At 39.3% G+C, this 26,713-nt stretch overlaps 3 protein-coding genes and 1 pseudogene across 4 annotated transcripts; all 4 read right to left on the reverse strand.

Moving 5' to 3' along the window:
* Nucleotides 1-877: 877 nt before the first annotated feature.
* C1D (C1D nuclear receptor corepressor) lies at nucleotides 878-18,036 on the reverse strand. Of its 2 annotated transcripts, none has more exons than XM_070429363.1 (5): nucleotides 17,978-18,036; nucleotides 6,108-6,254; nucleotides 5,329-5,395; nucleotides 4,970-5,025; nucleotides 878-2,479 (listed from the first exon to the last, which is right to left on the reverse strand). In XM_070429363.1, the coding sequence occupies exons 2-5, from the start codon at nucleotides 6,243-6,245 to the stop codon at nucleotides 2,315-2,317; spliced, it is 426 nt and encodes a 141-aa protein (XP_070285464.1). In that variant the 5' UTR covers nucleotides 6,246-6,254; nucleotides 17,978-18,036; the 3' UTR covers nucleotides 878-2,314. The 2 variants fall into 2 exon arrangements, with proteins under 2 accessions (XP_070285464.1, XP_070285465.1); XM_070429364.1 differs by having other exon boundaries at nucleotides 6,108-6,251; nucleotides 17,978-18,004.
* Nucleotides 18,037-18,946: 910 nt separating this feature from the next.
* Nucleotides 18,947-20,233, reverse strand: LOC139019648 (ATP-dependent RNA helicase DDX39A pseudogene; annotated as a pseudogene).
* Nucleotides 20,234-24,426: 4,193 nt separating this feature from the next.
* Nucleotides 24,427-24,893, reverse strand: LOC139019438 (transcription elongation factor SPT4-A-like). The gene has a single exon (XM_070428449.1). It carries the CDS (start codon nucleotides 24,891-24,893, stop codon nucleotides 24,540-24,542), a length of 354 nt encoding a protein of 117 aa, XP_070284550.1. The 3' UTR covers nucleotides 24,427-24,539.
* Nucleotides 24,894-25,457: 564 nt separating this feature from the next.
* On the reverse strand, nucleotides 25,458-25,732 carry LOC139019439 (splicing factor 3B subunit 5-like). The gene has a single exon (XM_070428450.1). The coding sequence runs from the start codon at nucleotides 25,716-25,718 to the stop codon at nucleotides 25,458-25,460; it is 261 nt and encodes an 86-aa protein (XP_070284551.1). The 5' UTR covers nucleotides 25,719-25,732.
* Nucleotides 25,733-26,713: the final 981 nt, after the last annotated feature.

The following is a 26,713-nucleotide window of genomic DNA, read 5'->3' on the forward strand; positions in this document are numbered from 1 at the left end:
TATAGCTATAACCTCCCCAACTTATTAATTCCCAGAGATTAATAAAAGGTGTAATTAACATCTAAACTTGGAGCAGACTGCCATTTGGAACAAACTGTGTTAACAATAATGGTACCAGAGTCAAAGAGATCAACCCCTCACCCTTTATGGTTCTGACTAAGGTTAATGAGCACAATTTGTCATTATTTTCCAGTAACTGAAAATCTGAATTGAACAAAAAGACTACTTTTTTCAAACACTCTATAAAAATAGAATAAAGGCTGAAATTGTCTTATTTAGAACCCAGCAGTGTTTGGCAATGGAAATATCATTAAGTATATGAGAAATGAATAAACAAATAAGCAACCCAGTGCACTACCACCATTCAGCTCCTTTTTATATGCTAAATATTTAAAATTACATATAATAAAGTGAGATATACTCAAACTGGTTTCTTTAATCTTCACCTGAGGATGTTTTTATTGATTTTAGAGAGAGAAGAAAGGAGATAGAGAGAAACACTGATGTAAAAGAAAAAGCCATGGACCAGTTACCTCCCATACACACTCTCGTAAGCACCCTGACCAAGGATCAAACCTGATACCTAGGTATGCGCCCTGACCTGAAATTAAACCCATGACCTTTTGTGTATGGAACAATGCTCCAACCAACTGAGCCACACTGGGCAAAGCTCAAACTGTTTTTTATTTCTACTAGTAAACAGTGAAAAAATTATTCACCTAAGAATCTCCAATTTGACAGAATATAAAGTTGGACATTTACAAACCTATAATTTGGCTAATGATTTTCTATAATTGTATATTTTTTTCTTTATGAAATTAGAAACATACAGAAATGCAAGTTATAAGTTTCTTTGCAATAAATAAGGCCACACATGTACACTGCACTTAATTTTAATAACATCTTTCATAAAGAAGTTGTTTAAAAATAAACAACTAAAACTTGAATGAAGGAGAAAAAAATAATGAAATAACTATAAATGTTCTTCCACTTCAAAAATTGTCTGGCATCTGAGCCAGAAGACTCTCAGTATCTATCAGAGACTTCCTCTTCATGTCACAGAAAGAGTTCAACATGCTTTACAAAATCCATTAGTTTTTAAGACCATTTCCAATATCTGCTACCATAAATCAAGAAATCCATTTATTCAAGGTTAGTTATGGAAAATTAATCACACAGAAAATTTTAACTTCTTTTTCAAAAATTAAAGTACTTTATTGTACTTGGCATTCCTACACATGATGTGAATTCAAAGACTGAAAACATTAAGGGAATATAATTAAAATTCATAAGGCTTAGCCATAAAAATAATTTTAATATTAGAATTATCTGTAACAAATATTTCAAGAAAATAAATCAGAATATAAACACAATAAAATATCATTTTAGCTTTCTCCTCTGCTTAAGTGGAAGTTAACATAGAAAGTTGTTCCAAAATGCTTGCATGTATTTGACATGACCTCAAAAACATGTAATCAAACATGAAAAGTGAGACTGATAGAACTGTGGGCACTATACATCAGGAACAAAACTCATGAATCTTTCTATTCCTAATGATTTCTAAAATCTAACTTCCTACTTTCAAGGGCAAGTTTACTCAAAAGAGAATAAATAGGTCAGCTATACAACACTTACAGCCTTTATTGATAGGATGTAGCCATTATGCCCAAATTCAGCCATCAATTACAACTTCATTTCCCATCCACAATTAATGAGAATATATTTTACTTCAAATGGGACATATAGGCAGAGTGCCAAAAGTTAAAGTATAACCTTAAAGTCTTAAATTCACACTTCAAATATCAAAAGAAGCAATTCCCAAAATCATGAAAACATGATGAAGTAACTACACATAAAAAAAACACATTTAAGTCATTTCACTTTTTCTTGTATATAGTGAAAACAGATGTATTTATAACTTCAGACTTCAGAAAGCATACTTCATAAAGTCATTATTCATTTAAAATAGACAAATGTTTACAGAGAACATTTAACTTAAATTTCATAGTTGCTTATAAAATAGTACTTGAAAGGTTGACCTATATAAGGAAACAAGAGTCCTGTCAAGAGAGATGGTAAACTATAAATATAAAATACACCACAATGTTAAAAACCTCACAGTACACTAGAGGAAAATCAATAAAGATAACTTCATCTTTCTGGGGGGAAATGTATTTAGCATTACAAATTCAAATGTAAATTTTATATATGAATTCAATAAGGAATACATTTAAACCGTGCATTGCCACATAACCACCTGTTAAAGAATAAAAATGATGTACTCTTTGAACATGTGTACATCAAAACCAAAAGGTTATTTTTTACTTTTTCCTTTACTGGCAACTTTGGATGCATTTTTAGGTTTTGGTTCCCAGAGGGCATTTTTCACGAATCTTGAAGCTGCACCTTTGTCCAGCTTGGCAGCCTTCTTCTTGTCAGTTATTTCCTTGACTCTGTTCATGTACACTCTGATTCTTTCCTTAAAGATAAAAAGAGAGAGAAAGGCAAAAGATTTACCACCAGTAAGTTTTTATGCTATACCTCAGTTAAATTCAATAGACATGTATTTATTGCCTATGAGGTGGAGCTAGCAAGTGCGCGTGAGCAGGATAAACATACCCGTGCTCTCCTGGAGTTCATAGTCTAGGGAAATATAGGCATCACAAAGTCATTTCAAAAGAGGAGAAACTATACTGACATCACTCCAGAGGTAAACACTGAAGTGTTTATATGTAGTTATACATTCTTAGATAGCATTAACCTAAATCCACATATTAGCTCTTATTTACCTGAAGTCTATAATCTAAAATAGAAACCTCATATACTTCTAACATACAAACTAAACTCTCCTAAAAATTTTCCAAGCAGAAAATGGGTAAGGCAGGATTGATTTCTTTTTTTAATGTTACCTTGGAGTGTCACAATTAAAATAAGAAGAATGAAAATATACAATCTTTTATTCAATTTCATAGTTTTGATTGATAAGCACATATTTTCTAACGACATATACTAGTATAGTTCTAATCAGACTTAACAAGGTGAGAAACACAATACGTTGTCATAGCATGAAAATGTTCTGAGATCATTAATCAGAATGAAGGACTATTCTATAGTTCAAATGGAGAAATGAAGGTACGAGAGTCATAAAATAGAGGTAATGATTAATCACTGCTTAAAAGCAAGTTTCATGAAAATAATCAAAACAGTGACATAAAGGTTGGAGTTTTGTTTTTCTGACACAGAAAAATGTAGAACCATAAAATTTTTTTATTAAAAAAGACAGCTCTGCTCAAAACCCTCTCATGGCCCCTATTTCTCTCAGAATAAAAGCAAAAGTCCAGCCTGGTGCTATTTTTAATTTCTTCCCATAATATATATTATATATCCCCTAACATACCATGTATTAATATATATTTAATATTTGTTTGTTAATTTATTATGTTAATTGTTTGTCTCTTTCCACTCCGTAGGCTGACATCTGCCACAGGGTAAGGATATTCATGAGCTTTATTCACTGAGGAATCACCTCACTCGAAAATAATACCTGGCTGCTCCCAGGCACTCAAATATTTGTTGAATGAATAAATTCACCAGTTTTAATGCCTTTCCCATTCATGATATAACTCTCATATACTAACTCTATGATCAATGAGTGACGTCTGTCACAAGGCCACAGAAGGAAAAAAAGGTTTATATATTTTTTATTTGTCAGCCCTTGTCCAGAATATGAATGTACTCCTCCAAAAAGTGGGTTCTGAGAGTGAAAGAAGACAGATGATTTTATCTTTTTCCAATGACAGAACCAAGTATTAAAATACTCCAAATAACTTTGTGTTAAAAGAAAAAGAGAAATTTTATAAAGGTGCAGTCCATATTAGAGGGTTGAAAACAGATGGTAAAATGCATACTTCTTAGGATTTAAAGTCAATATCACTGCTCAGATCAAGATCTGTGTATCATATTGCTTTATATTTTGCTTTAAATATTTTTTTCACAATTTCTGTATTTAAAAATATATTTATTTTCCCTCAAGAACTTTAAAAGAAGAAAATATCCTAGTCCACACATTAACAAAATGAAGACAACAGATCTGGTTTATTCATTTTTTAAAAGTAAATGACCATGTACTTTACTGCTGTCTATGCTTTATTAAGTGGTATGTAACATATATATCAACTACCATAAGACTTTAGGACAATCATATAGTGTCAAGTGTATTCACATTTATATTTACCTTATATTTTATAAACAAAGATTAAATTAATATTCTTATTCATAAAACGAAGTTAAGAAGGTAACCATAAGTTTGATTTCTGATTTTTCTCTTTTAAATTGAATGATTTAATTTTTGAAGTCAGCAAAACCTCTAAGATACCAGACCTTATATACAGTACTTATACATCTAAATGGAATACAAAGACAAACCTAGAAGATTTATTACAGGTTGTAAATATGTCACTAATGCAGAATTACTGGACAGTACACATACAACTGGTGCCAAAAAAGCTTTTAGCTTTGTTGCTGAACTGGATTCTTTACTGCTGAGAAAATGAATTAATGGAAGAATTGAAAAGGTGGGGGAGAAACTTTCCCGTCTTTGCTAGTAAATCAACTAGAATATACTTTTAAGAATTGTGTAAGAGTTTAAAAAAATAAAAGGCAGTTGTAGAGATGAACAAGATTTCAAGAATTTATAGGAAAAATAATATGAAGTTATAAATAATTACTAGAATCATAACATATTTTTCTCATCCAGAGATTTATATAATGTATATGAAGCACCAATTCTCTGACAAAGGTAAGAAAATGAAAAACTAAAGACATGCTGAAATCTGGACTAACTTTCATAATTTAAACTCTGACTAATTTTATTCTCTGCAATTAGTGGATAAAGGTGCTGTGAGTTTAACTTCAGGAATACTACAACAAACAGCCATGTAAAGTAAAAAGAAATCCACTGCAATCTTACCAATTCCTGCTTTACTGGGTGCTCCTTAGGATTAACTCCCTGAGTTGCCAAATAAACTACAAGAGAAAGATTTCATGAAATAAAATGGTGTATATATTAATGAAGAGCAGTAATTAAAGAAACAAAGAAATGTCACACAAATGACTGACTAAATCTTAGATTATTCAACCTCTATGTAATAATAAATATGTGTGTGGCTCACAAGCATATGGCATTTTTATTTAAAAGAAATAAATACTGTATCTGACTATTAAAATTGTCATAAAGTATAACTACATATAAAGTGCTAGCATTTAAAAAATAAATCACCCTTGACTCAATAAATAATTTGTTTTGTAATTAATTCCAAATATACATACCCCAAAACATTGAATTTAATGTGTAAGCAGAAACTAAATCCACTTTTGCTTGTTCAAGTGGGTCCAACTATTAGAAAGAGAGAGAAAATAAATTCAAACTTTGAGAACCATCATATATTTTAAATTTTCACCGAGCACAATGTTTCAAAGAAATGTTTTTTTCACGTTTTATAATCCAATAATCAAATGATCTGGAAATAATTTGCAAAAAGAAAAAGGTTTGTTAACCAGTGATTTTTGCCCCAAAATTTTCAATTCAGAGTATCATCTTTAGTTAGACAAGGAATGTGTATAATCCAAGAAAAATTCTTTTGAATTATTTTAATTTCAGGAGTTACGATCTGGGCTTTGTATGTCAAAAGTAATTTATCAATATAAACATAGTACATGATGCATTTATGTATAAGAAGCAGGCTAAAATGCTTAGGCAATACCAAAGACAGAAGAAACATAATGAGATTTGTTTTAGACTGTCAAAGTCAATTTACTCTTTTTGTCCTATAGGGTTTCCAGAAACCCTGATAACATCATTGTAATACTTAAAAGGTCAAAGATAGAGTCTATAGAAAAGAATGCTGTGAGTGTTCCTTTTTGTTTCCAAAACCAAGTCAAAATAAAAATATAATTAAGAGGTATTTCCTAAGGTTGGAGTTTTGTTTTTATCCCCTAAAAACATCCAAACACTTATGAAATTGAAATAAAGAGGGAAAGGAGCATGCATATATCATTAATCTATTTCTTAGCACAACATTATTTTCTGAATTACATTTTTAAAGTACCTTCTGCAACAACTCATTTCTAGAAACAGACATCATGGTCTTCAGCATGTCATCTACAGCACCAATGGAATTCTCAAATGCTGATAAATACTCATGGATTTCTGCTGGATAGTCTTCATTAATTTCTTCTTCTGCCATTATGACCTACTGAAAAAAAAAAAAGTAAATTCTTAGAATTCAAAATAGAGACAGAGATTGTTCTTTAGGTTAAAAAAAAAATCAATAGGTCATACCATGTACTTCAAAAGTGCTAGGAGTTAAAACCTGAAGATAATTAAACAAATCTTAGAAAATAATTATAGAGCAACTACGAACTTCCCCTCTTCTTAAGTTGCTCAGGAAGGGGGATGGAGCGGAGAGCAGGGGACAGACCCACCCAAGTTCATCAAACTCTGAGTGCTTTTCAAGAGCTAAAGTAATGACTACCAAACATAGAATATCAATAATCAAAATCCTACATTTAAAAAACTTTCTGTTGAAGTTAAAGACAAAGCAAAGCAATGAAAGTGTGATAAGTATATCCCCTAATGCTTGCTGAAAAAAAATAATCTTTTTTTTCCCCAAAAATATATATTTTAGTCCTTCCAAACCTAGGAGTTGATCTAGCAGCATGGTATATTAAACTACAAAATGAGAAATGCTAAATCTGAAATATCTTAAGATTATTTATCACTAAAACCATTTTCAAGCCTATATATATGTATATATTCCTTAAGCTTCTTTAAAATAAGAAGAAAGGCAAAAAGCCCATAAATCACATAAAGCAGAAAAGAGGAAACTTGGGAGAAATAAACTGTATGGTTTTCATTTAGGCTAGAGCATACCCTGACAGCCCATTCTTTTAAAATTCACATTTATATCATAATATTTAATATCTATGTGAGAAAATGAAAAATACACATCAATGTATTTCACATGGTATCTAAGACCAAATTTCAGAAGCAGTTCTAAGCCATACATACCTCTTATGTTTTAAAACAATTTTTTATTAGCTGAAAATACCTCATTCATTACATAGCTAAAGAGAACAGCAAGAATGTGGTAAAATGGCACATAGCATAGCAGAATTGAAGTAAAAAGACTTGGGCTTTCCATCTTGCTTGATCACTAACTTTGTCACCTTAGATAAATTACTGAATCTCTCTAGGCCTCAAATACCTCATCCATAAAATGGTCTAATGATATGTAAAAGACCCTTATAGTTCTAAATGTTATGACTATATCATTTAACTTTAAAAAGTGCTATTTGAATATTTAGTCATAATATATCAACATTTCTATTCAATAAGTATATATTCTACTGAGATATCTGCATTCATTAAAAAAAAAAAGTGAAGTCCAACTGACTATCACTTCTTATGCTGTAAAGTTACTAACTACTGTGCAACCAGCAATTCAACAAAGAACTGCCCTAGCCGGTTTGGCTCAGTGGGTAGAGCATTGGCCTATAGACCAAAATGTCCCAGGTAAGGGCAAGTACCTTGGTTGCAGGCTCCTCCCCAGCCTAGGTCCTGGTTTGTGAGGGAGGCAACCAATCGGTGTGTTTCTCTCACATTGCTGTTGCTCTCTGTCTTTCCCTGTCTCTTCCACTCTCCCTAAAAATCAATGGAAAAATATCCTCGGGTGAGGATTAACAAAATAAAATATATAAAATAAAAATAAACAAAGAACTATGGTAAAAGAAAAACACTGGGGAAAAACTTGTGACTTCCTATTTCAAAAGACTAACTAAAAACACATACTTGTCTCTCATCCCTCCAAAAAATCCCTCTAAAATGATAGAAGAAACATAAAAATAAGTCCACAGTAATGCTGGAAACCAAGAGGCACATGCCCATCAGCAAATCCAACAGTATAAATTCCTGAAGCTAAAGAGCAAATGGGATCAGACTGATAGGAAACAGAAAAAAGCCTACAATCCCTTAGAAACCAAATGGGAGAATCTAGGAATAACCCCAAGACGAAGGGCAGTAAGAGCTGGGCCACAAGGGCTGAAAACAGCTGCCGCAGTCCCTAGCACTGTCAAAGTATGGCTCCAGCACCTACTGTCCAAATAAAGATACAAGTACAAGGGATACACTGCAAATAGAGAGAAGACTCAGTGTTTCTTCTCTTCATGTAAAATCTTAAACCAATATATTTGAAAATGTGAATAAAAAGAATGAGATAATAGGGGGAAAAATCAATTATCAAAACTAACCTAAAAGAAGTATATAAACAAACAGATCATGAGCCTTAAAGGAAAAATTTATAGAAAGTCAAAGATCTGCCCTCCAAAAGGGATACAAGCCTACAAGATATTACAGGTAAGTTCTACCAAACCTTCAAGAAATAGTTAATTCTTCTAGTATTTAACTGGTTAGAATGTAGAAAAAGATGGAAAACTTACACACCTTTTTCATAACATACACAAAAATAAATTCCACATGAATCTAAAAGGTAAATGAATAAATATATTACAAGATTATATAAAATATATATGTAATCCAAATGAAACCCAAGTGCTATAAAAGGAAAAAGAGGCCCTGGCTGATTTGGCTCAGTGGATAGAGCATCAGCCTATGGACTGAAGGGTCCCGGGTTCAATGCCGGTCAAGGGCACATGCCTGAGTTGTGGGTTCGATCCCCAGTGTGGGGTGTGCAGGAGGCAGCCAATCAATGATTCTCTCTCATTGATGTTTCTCTCTCTCTCCCTCTCCCTTCTTCTCTCAAATCAATAAAAATATATTTTAAAAAAAGGAAAAGGATGATGGGTTTAACGACATAAACACTAAAAAGAAAACAAAATCTTTATGGTAAAAGTACAACATAAGCAATATAAAAGAAACAGCCTGGGAGAAAATATCTGTCAAAATATAACAAAGAATTAATTAGATTACATTGAGTTCCTACAAAGCATTAAAACAAATTAAAATAATGAAGATATCTTATCACCTATCAGATTGGTAATAATTTTAAAGATTATCGAAGGTCAATGTTAACAAGGGTATATACTGAAAGTAAAATATAAATTGGCACAGATTTTTTAAATGTACATACTCTTTTTTAAAAACATTTTTTTTTATTGATTTCAGAGAAAGGAAAAGAGAAAGAAACATGTTGCTGCACCTATCGATGCATTCATTAGTTGACTCCTGTGGGTGCCCTGATTGGGATCCAACCCACAACTTTGGCACACTGAATTTTGATTCAGGAAATCCTCTTAAGGAAATCCTTGTATACATGCATACAAATTTAGCAAAATAGACTCTTCAAACTCTTCTCCGAATTTCCGCACTTTCTCTTGCATCAGTTTTTCCCTCTGCTGGATCAATTAACCATAAATCTTAAAACATTTTATTTCTCCATCTCATACAAGGAACAAAACATCTTGACTTCATATCCTACTCCAGCTAAGGCTCCATTTTCTATCTCCCTTTCAGGGCTCCTCAAAAGAGCTGCTTATATTAACAGTCTAATTCCTCTCCTTCCATTCTTTCTTGAATCTACTACAAACAGGCCCTCTACTTCTCACTCAAAATTGCTCATCAAGATCACCCACACAGCCACACTGTTAAGTTCAATGGTCAAGTCTCAGTCATTTGACTTCATTGACTCCCTTCATTTGGTTTCCAAGGGCATCACATTTTCTTGGTTTCCCTCCTACCTCTCTGGCTGCTTTTTTGGCGTCCTTTGCAGTATCCTTCTCATATCCTCAGCCTCTTAACCTTGAAGTGTCCCAAGGACTGTCCTTAATTAAATTGCATTAATAAACTGATGACTCCCAGGTTTGTATCTCCAGCCCTGACCTCCCTATTGAATTCTAAATCTACATTTCCAACTGCTTACTCAATATCTCTGTTGGATATTTTAATAGATCCTTAAGTATTATGTACCCAAAGCCTAATTCCTAATCTTGCCCACTATAGTCTTCCTTGCTTCATTTCATGGTAACTCCACCTTTTCAACTGTTCAGCCCTAAATTTTAGAGAAGTCCTGGACTCTTTCCTCTCTCACCCTACCTTTAAGGCATATTCAGAATCTAACCTTATCCTCCCACCTCTACTGCTACCAACCTGGTCCAAGCCAGTCTAAGCCATCGTTATGCCTTGTCTAGATTGCTGCAATAACCTCTTAAATGGCTTCCTTATTTACAACCCAGTAGTTTATCATCAAGAAAAAGCAGAGTGGTCATTCTAAATCTATGTCATACCTCTGCTTGGAAACTTCCAAAGGCTTACCACCTCACTCAGAGTAAAAGACAAAGTCCTTACAAGGCCCTAAAAAGCCCAACACAATCTGCCCTCTCTGCAGCCTTCTGTGACCTCAGCTTCTCCCACTCTAGCCCTTGCTCATTCCACTCTAGCCAGGACAGCATCACTGCTCTTCCCCATGACAGCAGGCCTGGCCCTACCTCAGGGCCTTTGTACTTCTTCTCCCTTCCTAGAATGTCCGGTTCCTCCTCTCCTCCCCTACCGACAGCTTCAGAGCTTACTACTTTACCTGCCAGATCTTTACTCAAATGTCTCCTACTGATAAGCCTTTCTTGAACACCTTCTTTAAAATGCTTGCCCCACCCACTACACCCCACCCCTTGGGCCCTACACTTCCAATCTCCTCAATTACCTTACAGTCCTCAATTAACATCTGACATATTTAATTCATTTATTGTCTGTCCATCTTAAAGAATGGTAATTACATGAGAACAGAATTTTGGGGGTTTTGTTCACTAGCACAGCCTGACAGTCAATAAACATGTGTTCAATAAATAACCTATAACAAAATCCTGGAAATAATCTATTCACCAATACAGAAACAGCTAACTAAATTGTAGCACATCCATCCAAGAGAATATTATAATTAAGCAAGTTCACTTGGATAAAGCCCAGCAGAACAACGTGGAGCACAAGGTTGAAACTTTTCTGATACCTATAAGAATATCACAGGCAAGGATGTTAATTTTGAATTCCCATTGCTTCAGTTGTAAACAAAAATGACTAAAAAAATTATTGTTCAAGTAAAAAAAAAAAAAGAAAGAAGTAAATCCCTATGTAGTAACACATAATGAGAAATGGTGAAAAAATGTCATAGAACGCTCTATAGTATATAACACATAATGTATGTGCCACTTGTTTTTCAAAACCTGTATCTGTAGTTACTAGTATGTAGGAAAAGATTTGAAGGAGACAAAAAAAAAAAGACAATTCTCTCAGAGAAAGGGCAGGGATTAGGGAGTACGATCAAGGCAAGCTCATTCTTTTAACTCTTCATTCTTCATTGTTTAAGTTTTGTTACTTCAAAAAGCATGTTAAATTTGTAATAAAAATAATCATTACATTTGAATAAAGGCATATTCTAATAAAGTATTTTGGCTTTTAACAAATACTGCAAGTATATTTTTTAAAGCCTTTATTTAAATGTACATTTTTCATCCAATTTTTCTATAAGAAAATATTTTCCCTCTTTAGAATCATAATGGAGATTTTTTCCTGCAATTATTCCCTGTCCCTAAGCCCCAATAAACAAGTAGTTATTTATTGTTAAAATGGGTTAGGGTGAACACTGAAAGCAAGGCAGTAAGTAAGAATAATTACCCTCATTAAATCTGAACGGAACCACTTATTTTTTACTTAACTAAAAAAATTTTAAAAGGGGGGGGGGCAGTCTAAAAAAAAAAAAAAAAAGGTTCTTTTACTATTAGAATTTTCCCCCAAATTCAAATGATTTCTTCTAACATCTTATATAGATAGTTCCTGAGTACTGGAATGCTGCTGCTCCTTCCCTCCTGTCACTGGTTATGGAAGCCATAGCACCCACAGGAGAAAAGGAGGGGCGCACAGCATCACACACAGAACTGAAGTCATCCACCTCCCTTTCCCCTGACTCTCTACTTCAGGGAGGTCAGTCCAGCCCGCCACATGCTCATCTCTCTCTCAAAGGTCCCAGTCGGGGCAATTCATTATATGGTAACCCTAAGTAGATCCTCTGACTCTTACCACCCCATTTTATCAGAGAACAAGAGTCAGAAGAGTAGCTGATATGAGTATATGAAGAGAGCTATTACAAGAAATGGTTTTGTGTAACTGTGGGGGCTGGCTAAGAAAGTCAAAATCTGCAGGACAGGCCTCCAAGGAAGAGCATGCTGGAACTCTCAGCCACAAGCTGGAGCTGCTGTCCACAGGTGGAAATTTCTCTTCTGTCAGAGAAGTCTCAGCTCTGCTTTGAAAGCCTTTCAACGATTCAGTTTAATGATCTAGAACAGTGGTTCTCAACCTTCCTAATGCCGTGACCCTTTAATACAGTTCCTCATGTTGTGGTGACCCCCAACCATAAAATTATTTTCGTTGCTACTTCATAACTGTAATTTTGCTACTACTATGAATTGTAATGTAAATATCTGATATGCAGGATGTATTTTCATTGTTACAAATTGAACATAATTAAAGCATAGTGATTAATCACAAAAACAATATGTAATTATATATGTGTTTTCCGATGGTTTTAGGCGACCCCTGTGAAAGGGTCATTCGACCCCCAAAGGGTCGCGACCACAGGTTGAGAACCGCTGATCTAGAACAATCTTCCCTAATGTAAAGTCAACTGACTGTGGATTTTAATCACATCTACAAATACCTAGATTGGTGTTTTACTGAAATTCTGGGGACAGCAGCCCAGCCACGCTAGCACAGCAAGAAGACCACCACACTCCTTTAAACCACCAGAACTACAGCAAAGAAAGGTATACTCCTGGCATCTCAAGATGCTATTCTGACAGCATTTTCCCACAGCACCTTTGTTATTCTTGACTGTCAGGCTCCCGGGTAATAAAACTAGATTTCAAATTCCAGCTAACAAATGTGAAAGAAATGACAACTTTTTTTTCCCTCAAAATACCATTTTGCAACCCCTAATGAAATGATAGATTCGGGCAATGATCAACAACAAATAAAAGGATAATGAGGAAATTTACAACGGAGGGGTGAGACTAACACTCCCTGAACACAGATCTGTCCTCACTTTACTAAAAGTTTGACAAACATATTATGAACCTCCTGATGTGAATATGATGTACACAGCATCATCTATGTTTCATTTCCAACTCCCCAAAAGAGTTGAATCTGAATTTAATTGAGCCTTTAGAGCTAACTTCCATTTACAGGAAATATGGAGGACAGAAAAATAAGTTACCACCAGAAAGCAAAAAGACAAATCTGAAATGAGAAATGCACTGTAGAATAACTGACCTGGTTTCTGCAACAAGTAAATGGCATGAAGAAAAAAAATAAAGAAAGAAAAGGGAACAGTGGTAGATAAAGAAGAGATAAAAGAAACTTAGGAGATATAACAACCAAATGGAATGTATAGATCTTGTTTGGATCTTGATTCAAATAAACCAAGTGTAAAAAGATATTTTTGAGAGAAAGAAATAGGAACATAGATTGGGCATTAGATGACACCAAGAAATTACTGATAATTTTGTCATCTATGAAAATAGCATTATAGTTATGTCAGAAAAATGTCCCTCGGTTGCCCAGCCGGTGGTGCTCAGTGGTTGAGCGTCGACCTATTAACCAGGAGGTCATGGTTCGATTCCCAGTCGGGGCACATGCCCAGGTTGTGGGCTCGATCCCCCAGTGTGGGGCACGCAGGAAGCAGCCAATCAATGATTCCGTCTCATCATTGATGTTTCTCTCTCTCCCTCTCCATATATATATATATATATATATATATATATATATATATATATATATATATATCTCCCTGGGTAAAATAGCATAACATCTTAAATTTGCTTTATAAAAAAAAAAGCTAGTCTTCATGGAGTAATTACACTTTGAGAGCAAGAATAACAAACCCTCTGTACATTATATCGATAGTGAAATTAGATAGCTAACTCATAAATTAACTTTTAGAATACAATTCAGTTCAGAAATTGGGGGAAACCTAAAATGAAGTATACCCTAGAACAGAGGTCGCCAACCAGTGGTCCGCGGACCACCTGTTGTCCGTGAGGTCCGGAAGATTGGCAACCGCTGCTCTAGAATACTAAGCAGCTCTATTACATCTCATCTCAATTCCAAATATAATTGAAGGTGAGGGGAAGGGGGGTTACTGAGTGCTACCAGATCTGTGACAGTTGCTAAATAAAACTCATTAAAACAAGACAGAGACTGTGGCTTCAAATGAGGTTAGTGTTGCCAACATTCCCAACAAAAGCTGACATTTCAAGGTATCTCTAATTATTTTATGAATGTCACAAATTTCCTCTTAAAAGAAATCCTAGTATCTTACATCTTATAAAAAATATATGCATTAGAAAATAAACAGACCAAAAAAGTTTAGTCAAATGAAAAACTAGGGAAAAATATTTGCAGCATAGAGATAAAAGGAGCCTCTACAATTCAATTTAACAAACACACACACACCTACAACCCAAAAGAAAAATGAACAAAGAAAACCTGCAGTTCACAAGTAAAGGAATCCAGATGACTAATAAGCATGAAGTTATTCAATCTTACTCCTAATTAAAGAAGCATAAATCAACAAAACAAGATGCTATTTTTAATGTCAAACAAGCAAAAATTTAAAAGATTGATAATACCTAGTATGGGCAAAGGGGAGGAGAAACAGCCACTCGTTCACTATTAATTGGAGCGTAAACTGAGCGGTTTTTTTTTTTTAGGCAATTTGGCACTATGCTTCAAAATTATGTATGTACAAATTCTTTGACCCCCACTATTTTACTTCTCAAAATATGTATTTTCACACAAGGACATCCACTGCAACACTTTTTAAAATACTTTAAAGCAGGGAACAACCTATGTACCCATTAACAAGAACTAGTTGAATAAATTATGATCTATTCATTCAATAAGAAACTCTGCAGCATTGAAAAAGTATGAAGTAGAGCTCAGAGTCCTGAGATATATTAAAGTGAACAAAAACTGAAGAATAAGATATATATTTATCTTTGAGATACTTAAATATGCATGTAAGTTTTCTCAATGCTCAACTCCTGGGGACCCTATGAATGGGTGATGTCCACCATGTCCTGTCCTCAACTGCCCTTCTCAGCTCCTACAGACTCCTGCCTATGGCTTCTTTTATGGAGCCAATCCATCTCATGTTTGATCTTCCTCTTTTCCTGCTACCTCCTATTTTTCCAACATTACTGTCTTTTCCAAAGAATCTTGCCTTCTCAAGATGTGTCCAAAGTAGGACAGTTTCAATTTTGTCATTTTTGGCTCCAGCAATGTTTCAGGCTTAATTTGCTCTAGGACCAGCTTGTCTAATGATCCACGGTATTTGTAGACCTCTCTTCCAATACCATATTTCAAATGAATCAATTTTTTGCTATCAGTCTTCTTCACAGATAGAAAAGAACAGGGGTAAATAAAGGAATTGTCAGGAAGCTGAGAGGATCCAGGTAAAGTCAGGCAACTGAGATGACTCAGTGAAGGTTAAATAGTATTAACTTCTGTCTTCCGTGAATTTCTTTAGCAATATTCAACAGGCCTACAAGAAGAATGGTTGCCCAGAATGAGGAATTGGATAGTAGGCACAGAAGAAAGCTAAGGAAGTGCAAAAGAACCTTTAAAACAGCTGACTGGGAGGTAATGGTCTTGAAGGGAGAGAAGTGAGGGTTTTTCCTCTGTTTGGAATAACCCCTCCCCGATCTTCTGGGCTTAATAAAACCTACTAATCCTTTGAAACCCAATCAAATGCATGCTCCTCTATAAAGGTTTCCACATCTCCCAAAGTAGTCTCACCTAACTGAGCCATGCTGACTGGGCTGAGGAGAGGCTTGTAATGCAAAGTGTTGGCCACTCCCTCAGGACTAACAGGTCTTGCCCCACCTTAGGTATTTAGTAACATTTTGTTAACTGACTAAAACCAATGTAAGTAAACTGGAACCAAATTTTGGAGAATCTCAATATCATATTTGAATTTGGACTTCTAAATATTAGCAAGTCACCACATGGACCAAAAGGAAAAAAATATAATGTACATTCTGGGTCTGCTTCCATCCCTATGCCAAGCAGAGGTACACATAATTGTGAACTAAGTGAGAGACCAAAGCCAGTATCTAAATTTTTTTGGAACTAGAGAGACTTCTGCAGATGTTGCACCAAAATTCTATTACCGTAATGATTTTGTTGCACTGCATTATCTTAGAGAATAATAGTGCAATGTACATACAATCTCTCAATAAACATTGCTATCTTTGGCAGTCAGTCAATGTTAGTGTTACCTGTAATTCTCCTGACAAGATTTTACTGCGAAAAAAATAAGGCTTCGTCTCTTTTAAAAATGTTAACCTCTAAAAAATTTATCACAAAGCCTGATAACAGAGTAAGAAGTACATTGTAAAGATGGAGATGGAGATGAATGATCACGTCAGATTACAAAGAAGTTACTTATAGTGTTTAATTCTAATGTTGAATGTGAAGTGTTTCCAAAATTATAAAGCAGCAAAGTTGCCTTCTAAAACCATGAGGTTTGCTTATGACATTTTCCTCATCTCTGACATAATCATGCCCTGGCCGTGTGGCTCAGTTGGGTGAGCCTCCTCCGGTGCACTGACAGGTCGCCTGTCTGATTCCGGGTCAGGGCGCAGGCCCCGGTGCAGGCTCCATCCCGGGTTCAGCTGCAAGCGGAAAGCAACCCATCCATGTTTCCCTCTCCCATTCATGCTTCTCTCTCTCTCTCTCTCCCTCTCCCTTCCTCTCTGAAATCGATAAAGATATATATTTATTTTCTAAAGAGCCATGTAAAAGGTCATGAGAAACCATCACTCCTCAACTGTAATACAACACGGTTATTTAAAATCAGCCGTAACATCTTTTGACTGAGAATTGTTTTTGTTTTTGTTTGTTTTTGTTTTGTTTTTTTACAGAGAGCAAGGGAGAGGGACAGAGAGCTAGAAACATCGATGAGAGAGAAACATCGATCAGCTGCCTCCTGCACGCCCCCATTGGGGATGTGCCCGCAGCCAAGGTACATGCCCTTGACCGGAATTGAACCTGGGACCCTTGAGTCCCAGGCCGACGCTCTATCCACTGAGCCAAACCGGTTAGGGCTTGACTGAGAACTGTTTTATTTTGAAAAACCATTTTCCGCACTGCCATTATTTTATCTCTCAACAAAACAATGAGATCTATCGTTTCAAACGATCACAGACGGCTCTCTGAATTTCCACAGGGGCTAATGATTTTCAGGACCAGCCTCAACATAACGGTGAAGCCTCGGTTCCATCTACCATCAGACGGTCCCGACAGGCTCCACCGCGGGCAGCAAACACCTCACTGGGAGCTGCATCTTCCTCAAACCCAGCTGCCCATCGGCCAACAAACAGGGCGACGCTGAGGGTCCCTGCGAACAGAAGTCTGAATCACACTGAACGTTCCTGGGCCACGAAGCACAACTATTTCCTTGAGAGCATCCACTCCTGGGACCGATTTCAGCTGAAGGTGGAAGGAGCCCATCCTCTGGGGAAAGCTACTCCCTCCCCTCCAGCTCTCCCTTCGGCCTTCCTTCCTGCAACGAGGGCTGAAGGCGGCCGAAAATCAACCGTGAAGTCCTGTGTCCTTACACTCTCCGCCTTCCAACCTGCGGGAGGCGGAGCTAAGGAGCGTATAAAAGGCCAAACGCTGGACTGAAAGAGGCGAGAGGGAGCCAGGTAGGCCCGGACCTGCCAACAGCCCCAGGACTGGCGACGCGGGCGTCCCGCAACCACGCTGTGCCCCACGCGCAGGGGGGCGAGCTCGCCCTCGCGGGGGACTGCGAGTCCCGGCCTCGCTCCTCGCAGCCAGCGGCGGGGGAAACCCAGGACAAGAGAGCAGGGCTGCAGTCAGTAACAGAAAAACGCGAACCCCAGCTTTCAAGAGTACCTCACTGGCCTGCCACGCCGTCTTCCGGAAAGCAGTCGGGCGGCGATGACGTCACGAGGCGCCGGCGCTGCCTGCGGCGCCAGCGTCGCTCGGCGATGACCTCACGCTGCTTGCCCCGCCCCCCGGCTCCTTTCCTCCTGCTCCCGAAGGCGGGGTCCCGCAGTGCTCCTGGCCAACGTTGTGGAAGGAATTTGGGGTGAGGTGCTGGGCACCTTTTTCTAGATTTGTCTTCGGCCAAGAGCTCTAATAGAAGTTGAGCGTATTGAGCTAGAAAAAATGTTACTTCCCAAAGCTTTGTTCATTTTTTTTTTTGCTTTTCACTGGACCTCATTCCAGGGCCCGGATTCCTACTACTCTCCCATTGATCCCACAAAATGAGGCTCGAAAAAGCAGCCTCCCAAATTATCCATGGTGAAGGACAAGTTTTTATTTTTCCAATACATCGCTAGGAGGTACTTTTGTAAAATACAGGGAAAAATGAGCCGGTTTTCTTTCCCATCGGATCTGAACACCTGTCTTGGTGGTCATTAAAAATGTATATATGGGACTAGCTGCTTCGGCTCAGTGGATAGAGCATCAGCCTGTGGACTGAAGGGTCCCAGGTTCGATTCCGGACAAGGGCACGTGCCTGGGTAGCAGACTCAATCCTCATAGGGGGCATGCAGGAGGCAGCTAATCAATGAGAATCTCTCATCATTGATGTCTCTCTCTCTCTCTCTCTCTCTCTCCCTCTCCCCCTTCTCTGAAATCAATAAAAATGTACTTTAATATATATATGACTGACTTGAAAAATGGGGTGAAGAAAGCAAAATACAAGCCCATATTTTTATTTACTTTTGCATAATACAAATTTATTGTTACACAAATGTACGGTGTTTGAACAGAAAAAGAAAGCCCCGCTGTCGCCTAGAAAGAGGAGTTGAAGCAGCACGTGGGAAGCAGGGCGGGTCCGGGATGTCAGGTGTGTGGTTAGTGGCTCGGCTCCATGTATGTGGAGATGTCCATTTCTTCAGGAAGCTCCGCCACATTGACTTCAAACCGACCCTGAACCTCATTGAGGATTTTGGCATCATTGTCATGAGACACAAAAGTGATAGCCAGGCCTTTGGTGCCAAAGCGACCGGCCCGGGCCACCCGGTGGAGGTAGGTGTCCGAGTCCCCAGGCATGTCATAATTGAAGACGATGTTGACTCGCTCAATGTCCATCCCTCGGCCAAACAGATCGGTGGCCACCAGCATCCGCCGCTGAAAGTCCTTGAACTGCTGATAGCGTGCTAGGCGCTCCTCCTGGGCCATGGCCCTGTGGATGGCGGTGGCTGGGAAGTTCTGTTGCACGAGTAGCTGGGCCAGGGCCATGCAGCGCTGCACCGACCTCACGAAGATCACCACCTGGTTAAACTCTAGCACGTCCAGGAGGTCGAGGAGTTTACGGTTCTTTTCTCTCTTGTTGAGCTTGACGTAGTACTGCTGCAGCCCATGCAGCGTGAGCTTGGTGTCGTCGTCCACCGACACCTCCATGGGATCTTGCATGAACTTCCTGCAGACGGGCCGGATCTCCTCGCTCAGCGTGGCACTGAACATCATGCACTGCTTCTCGCGTGGCGTCAGACGAAAGATCTCCTGTACATCCCGCCGCATGTCCAGCTGCTCCAGCATCTTGTCACACTCGTCCAGCACGAAGTGCTTCACGTTTCTCAGGTTGAGGCTCCTGTTTCGCACGAGTGCCAAGATGCGACCTGGAGTCCCCACCACGACGTGGGGACAGTTCTTCTTCAACACCTCTTCGTCCTTCTTGATGGAGAGACCCCCGAAGAACACGGACACCTTGACACTGGGCATGTACTTGGAGAAGCGCTCATACTCCTTCATGATCTGAAAGGCCAGCTCCCGAGTGTGGCACATGACCAGGACGGCCACCTGTCCATTGACGGGCTCGATCTGCTGTAGGGTGGCCAGCACGAAGACTGCAGTCTTGCCCATTCCAGACTTGGCCTGGCACAGGACATCCATGCCCAAGATGGCTTGGGGAATACACTGGTGCTGAACCTCAGATGGATGCTCAAAGCCACAGTCCCCTACGGCCCTCAGGAGCTCAGGCTTCAGCAGAAAGTCCCGGAAACCAGAGCTGTGGATGGAAACGTAGGACCCCTTGACATCTTTCTTGGGGGGTACTGGGGTGCTCTCTGTAGGAGCCTGGGGCTCTTCATCTTCCTCATAGTCCAGGAGCTCGTTTTCCACATCCTGTTCCGCCATCATACTTGTTGGGGTCCAGCCCCAGCAGGTCCAGGGGTCCGCAAAGGTGTGGACGGAGTCGGCGAAGAAGGAATGACCCGGAGGCAGTGTTCAGTTGATCCGCAGCTTAGCCAGGATCTCTAGCCAAGACCTCCAGCCAAGTTCTGTCTAGGCTCTCCAACCAAGTTCTGTCTTTTATTGTCTTGTTACATCTGTATTTATACCAGTTGATTTTAATCCTGTCAATTTCTATTCCAAAGGTTAGGGCGTTTCTTATCTCCATTCCAGGGAGTGAAGATTATGTAGCTTAAGGGTGATTGTTCATAGTTCAGGTGATTAACTACCCGCCTGGCATTTAGTTAAGGGGTTTTATTCCCTCCCTAACTTCAGGGGAAAATCCCTACCTGGGGAAACAACCTTTTCTCCGAGAGGTGACTTTGGTTAAAACACATAGCACCAAGAAGGGGAGCAAACATATTAAGAACAGTATGCCATATACGCCAGGTCCCTTGAAACATATGTTGTGCAGATGTTTCTTCCCTGCAGCGACTGTGTCAAGCCCAAGGATGGATGAACAATCATACTGGTTCCCCGTTCGCCTCTGCGAGCTCCGAGAGTCGACTAGAGCTAGAGCGCTTCCTGCCTCCTGCATTGGACCACAAGCCCCTATTTTTCATTATTAGCTGCAGAAAACATAAATCCTATCTTACAGTGGTACCTGTATGGTCGGTCGGTCCATGCGGGCCCTCTTTCAATTGCAGGTTTCTGACTTCTTGTGTTCTCACTTGGGGAATGTGGCAGGCAGCTTTCTCAGGCCTCCTTTATAAGGGCACCAATCTCATCGTGAGGGCTCCACCCCCAGGACCTAATCCCATCCCAAAGCTCCAGCTCCTAGTCCAGGGGTGGGCAAACTTTTTGACTCGAGGGCCACAATGGGTTCTTAAACTGGACTGGAGGGCCAGAACAAAAGCATGGATGGAGTGTTTGTGTGAACTAATATAAATTCAAAGTAAACATCATTACATAAAAGGGTACGGTCTTTTTTTTTTATTATTAGTTTTATTCATTTCAAAGGGGCCGGATCCAGCCCGCGGGCCTTAGTTTGCCCACGGCTGTCCTAGCCCCATTTGCTGTGGCAATAGGATCTCAAGTTATGAATTCTGGGGATGGTGGGAGTCACAAGCATTCAGACCATAGCACTCAACTTCACTTCTATGCTTTATTGTCCTATATGATTTACATTTTTTTGGAAAAATATGCTCTAACCAGCTTGGCTCAGTGGATAGAGCATCAGCCTTCGGACCAAACTGTCCCGAGTTTGATTCCGGTCAAGGGCATGTACCTTGGGTGCAGGCCCAGACCTGGTCACCGCTCCTGCAGAAAGCAACCAATCCATGTGTGTCTCTCACCTCGATGTTTCTCTCTGTATTTTCCTCTCTCTTCCACTCATTCTAAAAGTCAATGGAAAAATATCCTCAGGTGAGGATTAACAACAACAACAACAAAATGGAATAAAGATGGAATTTGAAAAGTTTCCTAAAATTAGCCATTTGGAAAAATAATTGTGATAAAGCAGTGCTTATTTAAGAAATTAAATCCTGTCATATTCCTGTCAAATCCCCTAAAACCTTGCCACATAATAGTAGCCATCCCTCAAACATCAATGTTTATAGGCATAATTAAAATAAATACACTTATTTATTACTCAGAATGAATCCTTCCTATGAACTGCATGTAGCTCTGTGCTTTGACTTTAAAACTGCCTTCCGCCATTCCCAAGAATAACCTGAGTTTCCTGGGCTAATGCTCAAGGTGTAAAGGGAAGAGACGTTGGTCCGAGACTCAGAGATGAATCCTCATCCAAGGAATGGACATAGATGAGTCAGTTAAGTGCACTGAATCTAACCTGTAGAATCTGTAAAATTATGACTCCCAAGCTATTAATTATTTTTCTAAATCTAATGATAGAAATTGGGTGTTAAAATTTGCATTTTAAGGCTTTGAGATTGTTCCTATATGTAACCCTTAAAAGGCCCAGCCCTACTGAATTTTTAGCATTGTGGGACAGGCTGCTATTATGAGAAGGCTAAATCATGTTGGGGTTGTGTTTTTTTTAAATATGCTTTTGTTGATTATTAGAGAGAGAGGATGGGAGAGGGCTAGAGAGATAGAAACATAGGAAAGAGAGGAACATCCTCTCTTGGCTGACTGCCTCTTGCATGCCCACTACTGGGGATCTTCAGAAACCAGACACATGCCCTGACCTGGTTGGGAATGGAACCAGCAACCTCTTGGTTCCTGGGTTGATGCTCAGCCGCTGAGCCACACCAGCCCGCCCGGCTAAAGAGTTTCAACAAACAGATCCATGAGTCTCCAGCCCTCTCTGTGCCTGTGCCTTTGCCCGTGTGACTTTGCTGTTCCTCCCATCAGGAAGCAGAGTACACCTTCCAACCCCTTGATTCTGAGTGTTTTAGAATCTGATTTGTATTAGCTGATGGGATAAGAACGGATGTGATGCAAGAGGAGGCTTGACAATCTGGGCTTGCTCTGCTGTGCTTCTGCCATCACAAGGAGGATGGGTCCAGCTAGCCCACTGTCCCAGGAGGAGGAGGAGGAAGAAGAGGAGGAGGAGGAGGAGGGTCACCCAGAGCAGAGCCCAGTCACCAGCCAGCCCCGCCTAAACCAGCTGCCTCCAAGCCCAATACCCAGACACATGAGTAAGCCCAGTCAAGATCGCATGTTGGCCAACCTAGCCGAAGCCTTCAGGCCCCTGAGAAATAAATGTGCAGTATTGTGTGCCACACAGCAATTTTGTGACACTAGCTAACTGCCACAGTTCAGTAAAAGAAAAGAGTGAATTTGGCTTTTTGAAAAATGTTAATTCTCCTAGATATTAAGAGAGTTATTTGTTGAAACAAATAACATAAAGGTGCCTTACCCCCGATGTATAAGCTGCATATCCATTGGGGCTCATTTTTTAACATTATAAAAGTGATCTGGGTGAAATAGAATACTCCTAAAATCAGTGAAAACCTTTTTTTTTTCCACTACAGTGCTGCATATCTGTTTGAAAGTATATCTTTGTGCAACAAGAGGCAGGCAGAGAATAATTAACATCTGAAAGTGCTTCATCTGTGGGTTCCACACTGTATCAAAACTTGTCTTGCTTTATTCATTTATTTAACTCATAACTCAAAGGAACAATATGCCTATTATGCACAGTTCCACTGATTATACAGACATCAAACTTACTTACTTTTTTAATCCACAGATCCTGATCACAAATTCTATTGCGTATTTTAAGGAAGCCTCGCTAACCATCTATTGTAGTTATCTAAGCATAGTTAGAGGCATAAAAAAAACTGGTTAAAGTTAAATTTCTACAAATGGGAAGTACATTTGGTAGTAAATTGTGTAAGAAATGGTCTGATTGGTCCTCCAGTTTGAGACTTGAAAGTAATAGGATTAAAATTTTATTTTATCATATGTTAACATAATTCTGAGTATAACTGCAGCACACTAATTCTTAGAAAGAATCTGAACAGAATCCAGTTTTGGTTTGGATTTTTGTCTAACTATATTTTCTGACAAAATTCCTAGATGTTAAATGCAGTGTGGTATCCTAACTTGGATCCAGGAACACCAAAGTGCGTTATGACAAAAAATTGGTGAAATCTGAATAAAATTTGCAGCTTAGTTAATAATAATATGCAGACGTCTTAGTTTTAACAAATGTTCCATGTTACTGGAACATTAGGGAAAAACTGGTGAGGGGTAGACCAGAATTCTCGGTATAATAGTTGGAATGTTTCTATCAATCTAGCATTATTATATTATATATATATATGACTGATTTGAAAAGTGGGGGGAAGAAGCAAATTACAAGGCCATATTTTGATTTATTTTTGCATAATACAAGTTTATTTTGACACAAATGTTCAGTGTTTGAACAGAAAAAGAAAGCCCAACTGTCGCCTAGAAAGAGGAGTGAGTTGAAGCAGCACGTGGGAAGCAGGGCAGCTCCGGGATGTCAGGTGTGTGGTTAGCGGCTCGGCTCCATGTATGTGGAGATGTCCATTTCTTCAGGAAGCTCTGCCACATTGACTTCAAACCGACCCTGAACCTCAATGAGGTTCACGACGACTACCCCAGCTAGTAGTCCAAAGAAAAGAAAATGGCCCAGGAACACGCTGTGCTGCTCTCTTTTCAGTCTGTTGAGCCTCAGAATTGGAGAGTGAGGAGTATTTGAAGCTCTGTCCATTTAGTTTCACAACAAACAATAAGCAGAGGCAGGAGGCGGTGGCAAAGACACTGGCAGCCATACATCTTGCTAGGTCTTTGTAGCTGTGTCTCTGGATTTGTAGGCCACTCCTCGACTTCTCAGCTCGCTCACGATTCCTTGGGGCAGGCGACCAGTGACTGACACTGCATACACTCCAGGCTGAAAGGTACTGACTCGCTGCCACCTGGAGACCCAGCTGTCCTCTGGACTCATCATTGCAATGACTCCATCAAAGGAAGAGCTGGTGCAGTCGTACACCACCTCTCGGTTACCCTTCATCTGAAGGTGTGCATCACAATTATCACAACCATCATATTCAAACTGGTCTATAGTCTTGACCAGCGAACACAACAAACAAGCCCGCAGATGCCACGTGTCCTTGGGCACCATCTTCAGAGACATCCTCTCCACAGGAGCAGAAGAGTGAAATTCTCCGAATATTCGTTTTTAACTTTTATCTAAAATGAAACAAATAATATATTTTCACTATTCTTTTTCAATCTTTCATCAGTTGCCAACTCCAACAATTATCCTTTCAAGTTACCCTTAAGATTAAATCATCTTTTGATGAAAGCAATGAATTCAAGATTCTATACAGTGCTAGTGTCACAATCAAACTAATTTCATTGATTTTTTTGGGGGGGGAACATTTTCTGAACTTTATGGGAAAACCAACAGCGACGATCAACTGGCTAAAAGCGAGCCTCCCTATTCCGTCTCACTCCAGTGCCATCTCCCCTGATGCTCGCTGGCTTTAGGGTCACCAAGGTCACAGTTCTCAGGGGCCCCAACGCTGTTTTCCGAGGGTCCACAGGAAGGCAGGTCAGGAGAGGCGCCCGCAGGAAGCACGTCTGTTCGGGGAGATGCCGGAGGCACACAGAACCGGTCCCCCGGGTCAGGGCACGCGGAGGTCGGCACACCGGCGGAACACGGGTGCTCTCCCGCACAGCGCGGACCGGCGGGACCTCAGTTCTCCTCGGGCTTATCGGCCAGCGGTCCGCAGGGCTGCAGCATCTTCTCCATCACGTTGAAGGGGACTCGAGCTTTGCTCTCGTTCTCTGCAACCGAGAAGTAGTTGAGGAGGTCGAAGTGGCCCAGGTAGGAGCAGTAGGAGTCGCGGTGCTGGTTCACCAGCCATTCCCACTTGGTGGTGTCGGCGTGGCCCGTGCCGATGTACTTGGACTGCAGGTGCTCCAGCTGGCTGTGGATGGTGTAGCGGTCCGTCATCTCGCCGCTTTCCTCCTCGCTCTCAGGTCAGAGGCCTTGGCAACTGCGGACTGTCCTAGAAAGCCAAGCCAGAGAGGGACCGCTCCGCCGAACCTCCGAGCCGGCACTGGCGCGGGAGAATGACGTCACCCAATCAAACTAATTTTAAAATATTACCAGGTGCAAGGTGGTCCTCCTGCACATGATTAGAACAGTTCACACCACATGGGACTCACTATGAACTATGAAGGCAAAAATCGTATCTTAACACTACGGTGTCGGGTGAATTTCCCGCCAAAATATAAGATGGCGCGGGCAATTATTTAGGTTTCCCGCGCAAAATCAGAGTTAGTTTAAAATGCCTATATCTTTTGAAGTATGGGTTCGATTGAAATGAAATTTTCGGTTTCTTGTGTAAAAAATGAAAATTTATTCAATCACAGACATTTTTTTATCTATTCAGTACATAAATAATTCGATATATATAAACTAAATACGAAAAACCCAAAAAATACTTATTACCTAAAAATATACACATATTTTTAAAGTTTAAAATAAAATTTTCATAATAAATCAAAACAAATAGAAATTAATAGTTTTTTAGCGTATGATATTTTTCAAAACACGCCCCTTTATGTAGAGGTATATTGCAAAATTTGCACATGTAGCGTGTCTCACTGCGCAATTTATGAACGGAACATACGCGACACCTTCTCAAAATGTTTTTCTTTTTTCCACTTCCGACAATTGCCTGTAACGTATGCTTTCTCATGTCCATCGATAGCCTGCATGGTGGATCAGATGTAGGTGGTTTAGCCCGCATTCCAGAAGTAGACGGTACTGGTTGAAGGTCTGGAACAATGTCCATGTCCTCTGGAATATCATCCGTCAACCAGTGGATAGCTGTTTGTTTCAAAAACATTTTAAAACCCATTTTTCTTTGCCTCACTGATTTGTAAACTGCATAAGAATTAAATAATGCGCAATTTATCATATACATTGCCAACCTTTTTGTC

The sequence above is a fragment of the Myotis yumanensis genome, unplaced genomic scaffold, assembly GCF_028538775.1.
Source record: "Myotis yumanensis isolate MYYU_CA2020_CCGP unplaced genomic scaffold, mMyoYum1.0.hap1 SCAF_11, whole genome shotgun sequence".
NCBI lineage: Eukaryota > Metazoa > Chordata > Mammalia > Chiroptera > Vespertilionidae > Myotis > Myotis yumanensis.

What these genes read in the sequence shown, in the direction of transcription:
- LOC139019439 (XM_070428450.1), bottom strand. Translation starts at nt 25,718, where the DNA reads ATGACGGACCGCTACACCATCCACAGCCAGCTGGAGCACCTGCAGTCC.
- LOC139019438 (XM_070428449.1), bottom strand. Translation starts at nt 24,893, where the DNA reads ATGTCTCTGAAGATGGTGCCCAAGGACACGTGGCATCTGCGGGCTTGT.
- C1D (XM_070429363.1), bottom strand. Translation starts at nt 6,245, where the DNA reads ATGGCAGAAGAAGAAATTAATGAAGACTATCCAGCAGAAATCCATGAG. An exon ending in GAAATGAGTTGTTGCAGAAG is followed by an intron (nt 5,396 to 6,107) that starts GTACTTTAAAAA and finishes TCTTTCTAATAG; the next exon opens with TTGGACCCACTTGAACAAGC. An exon ending in ACCCAGTAAAGCAGGAATTG is followed by an intron (nt 2,480 to 4,969) that starts GTAAGATTGCAG and finishes TTTATCTTTAAG; the next exon opens with GAAAGAATCAGAGTGTACAT.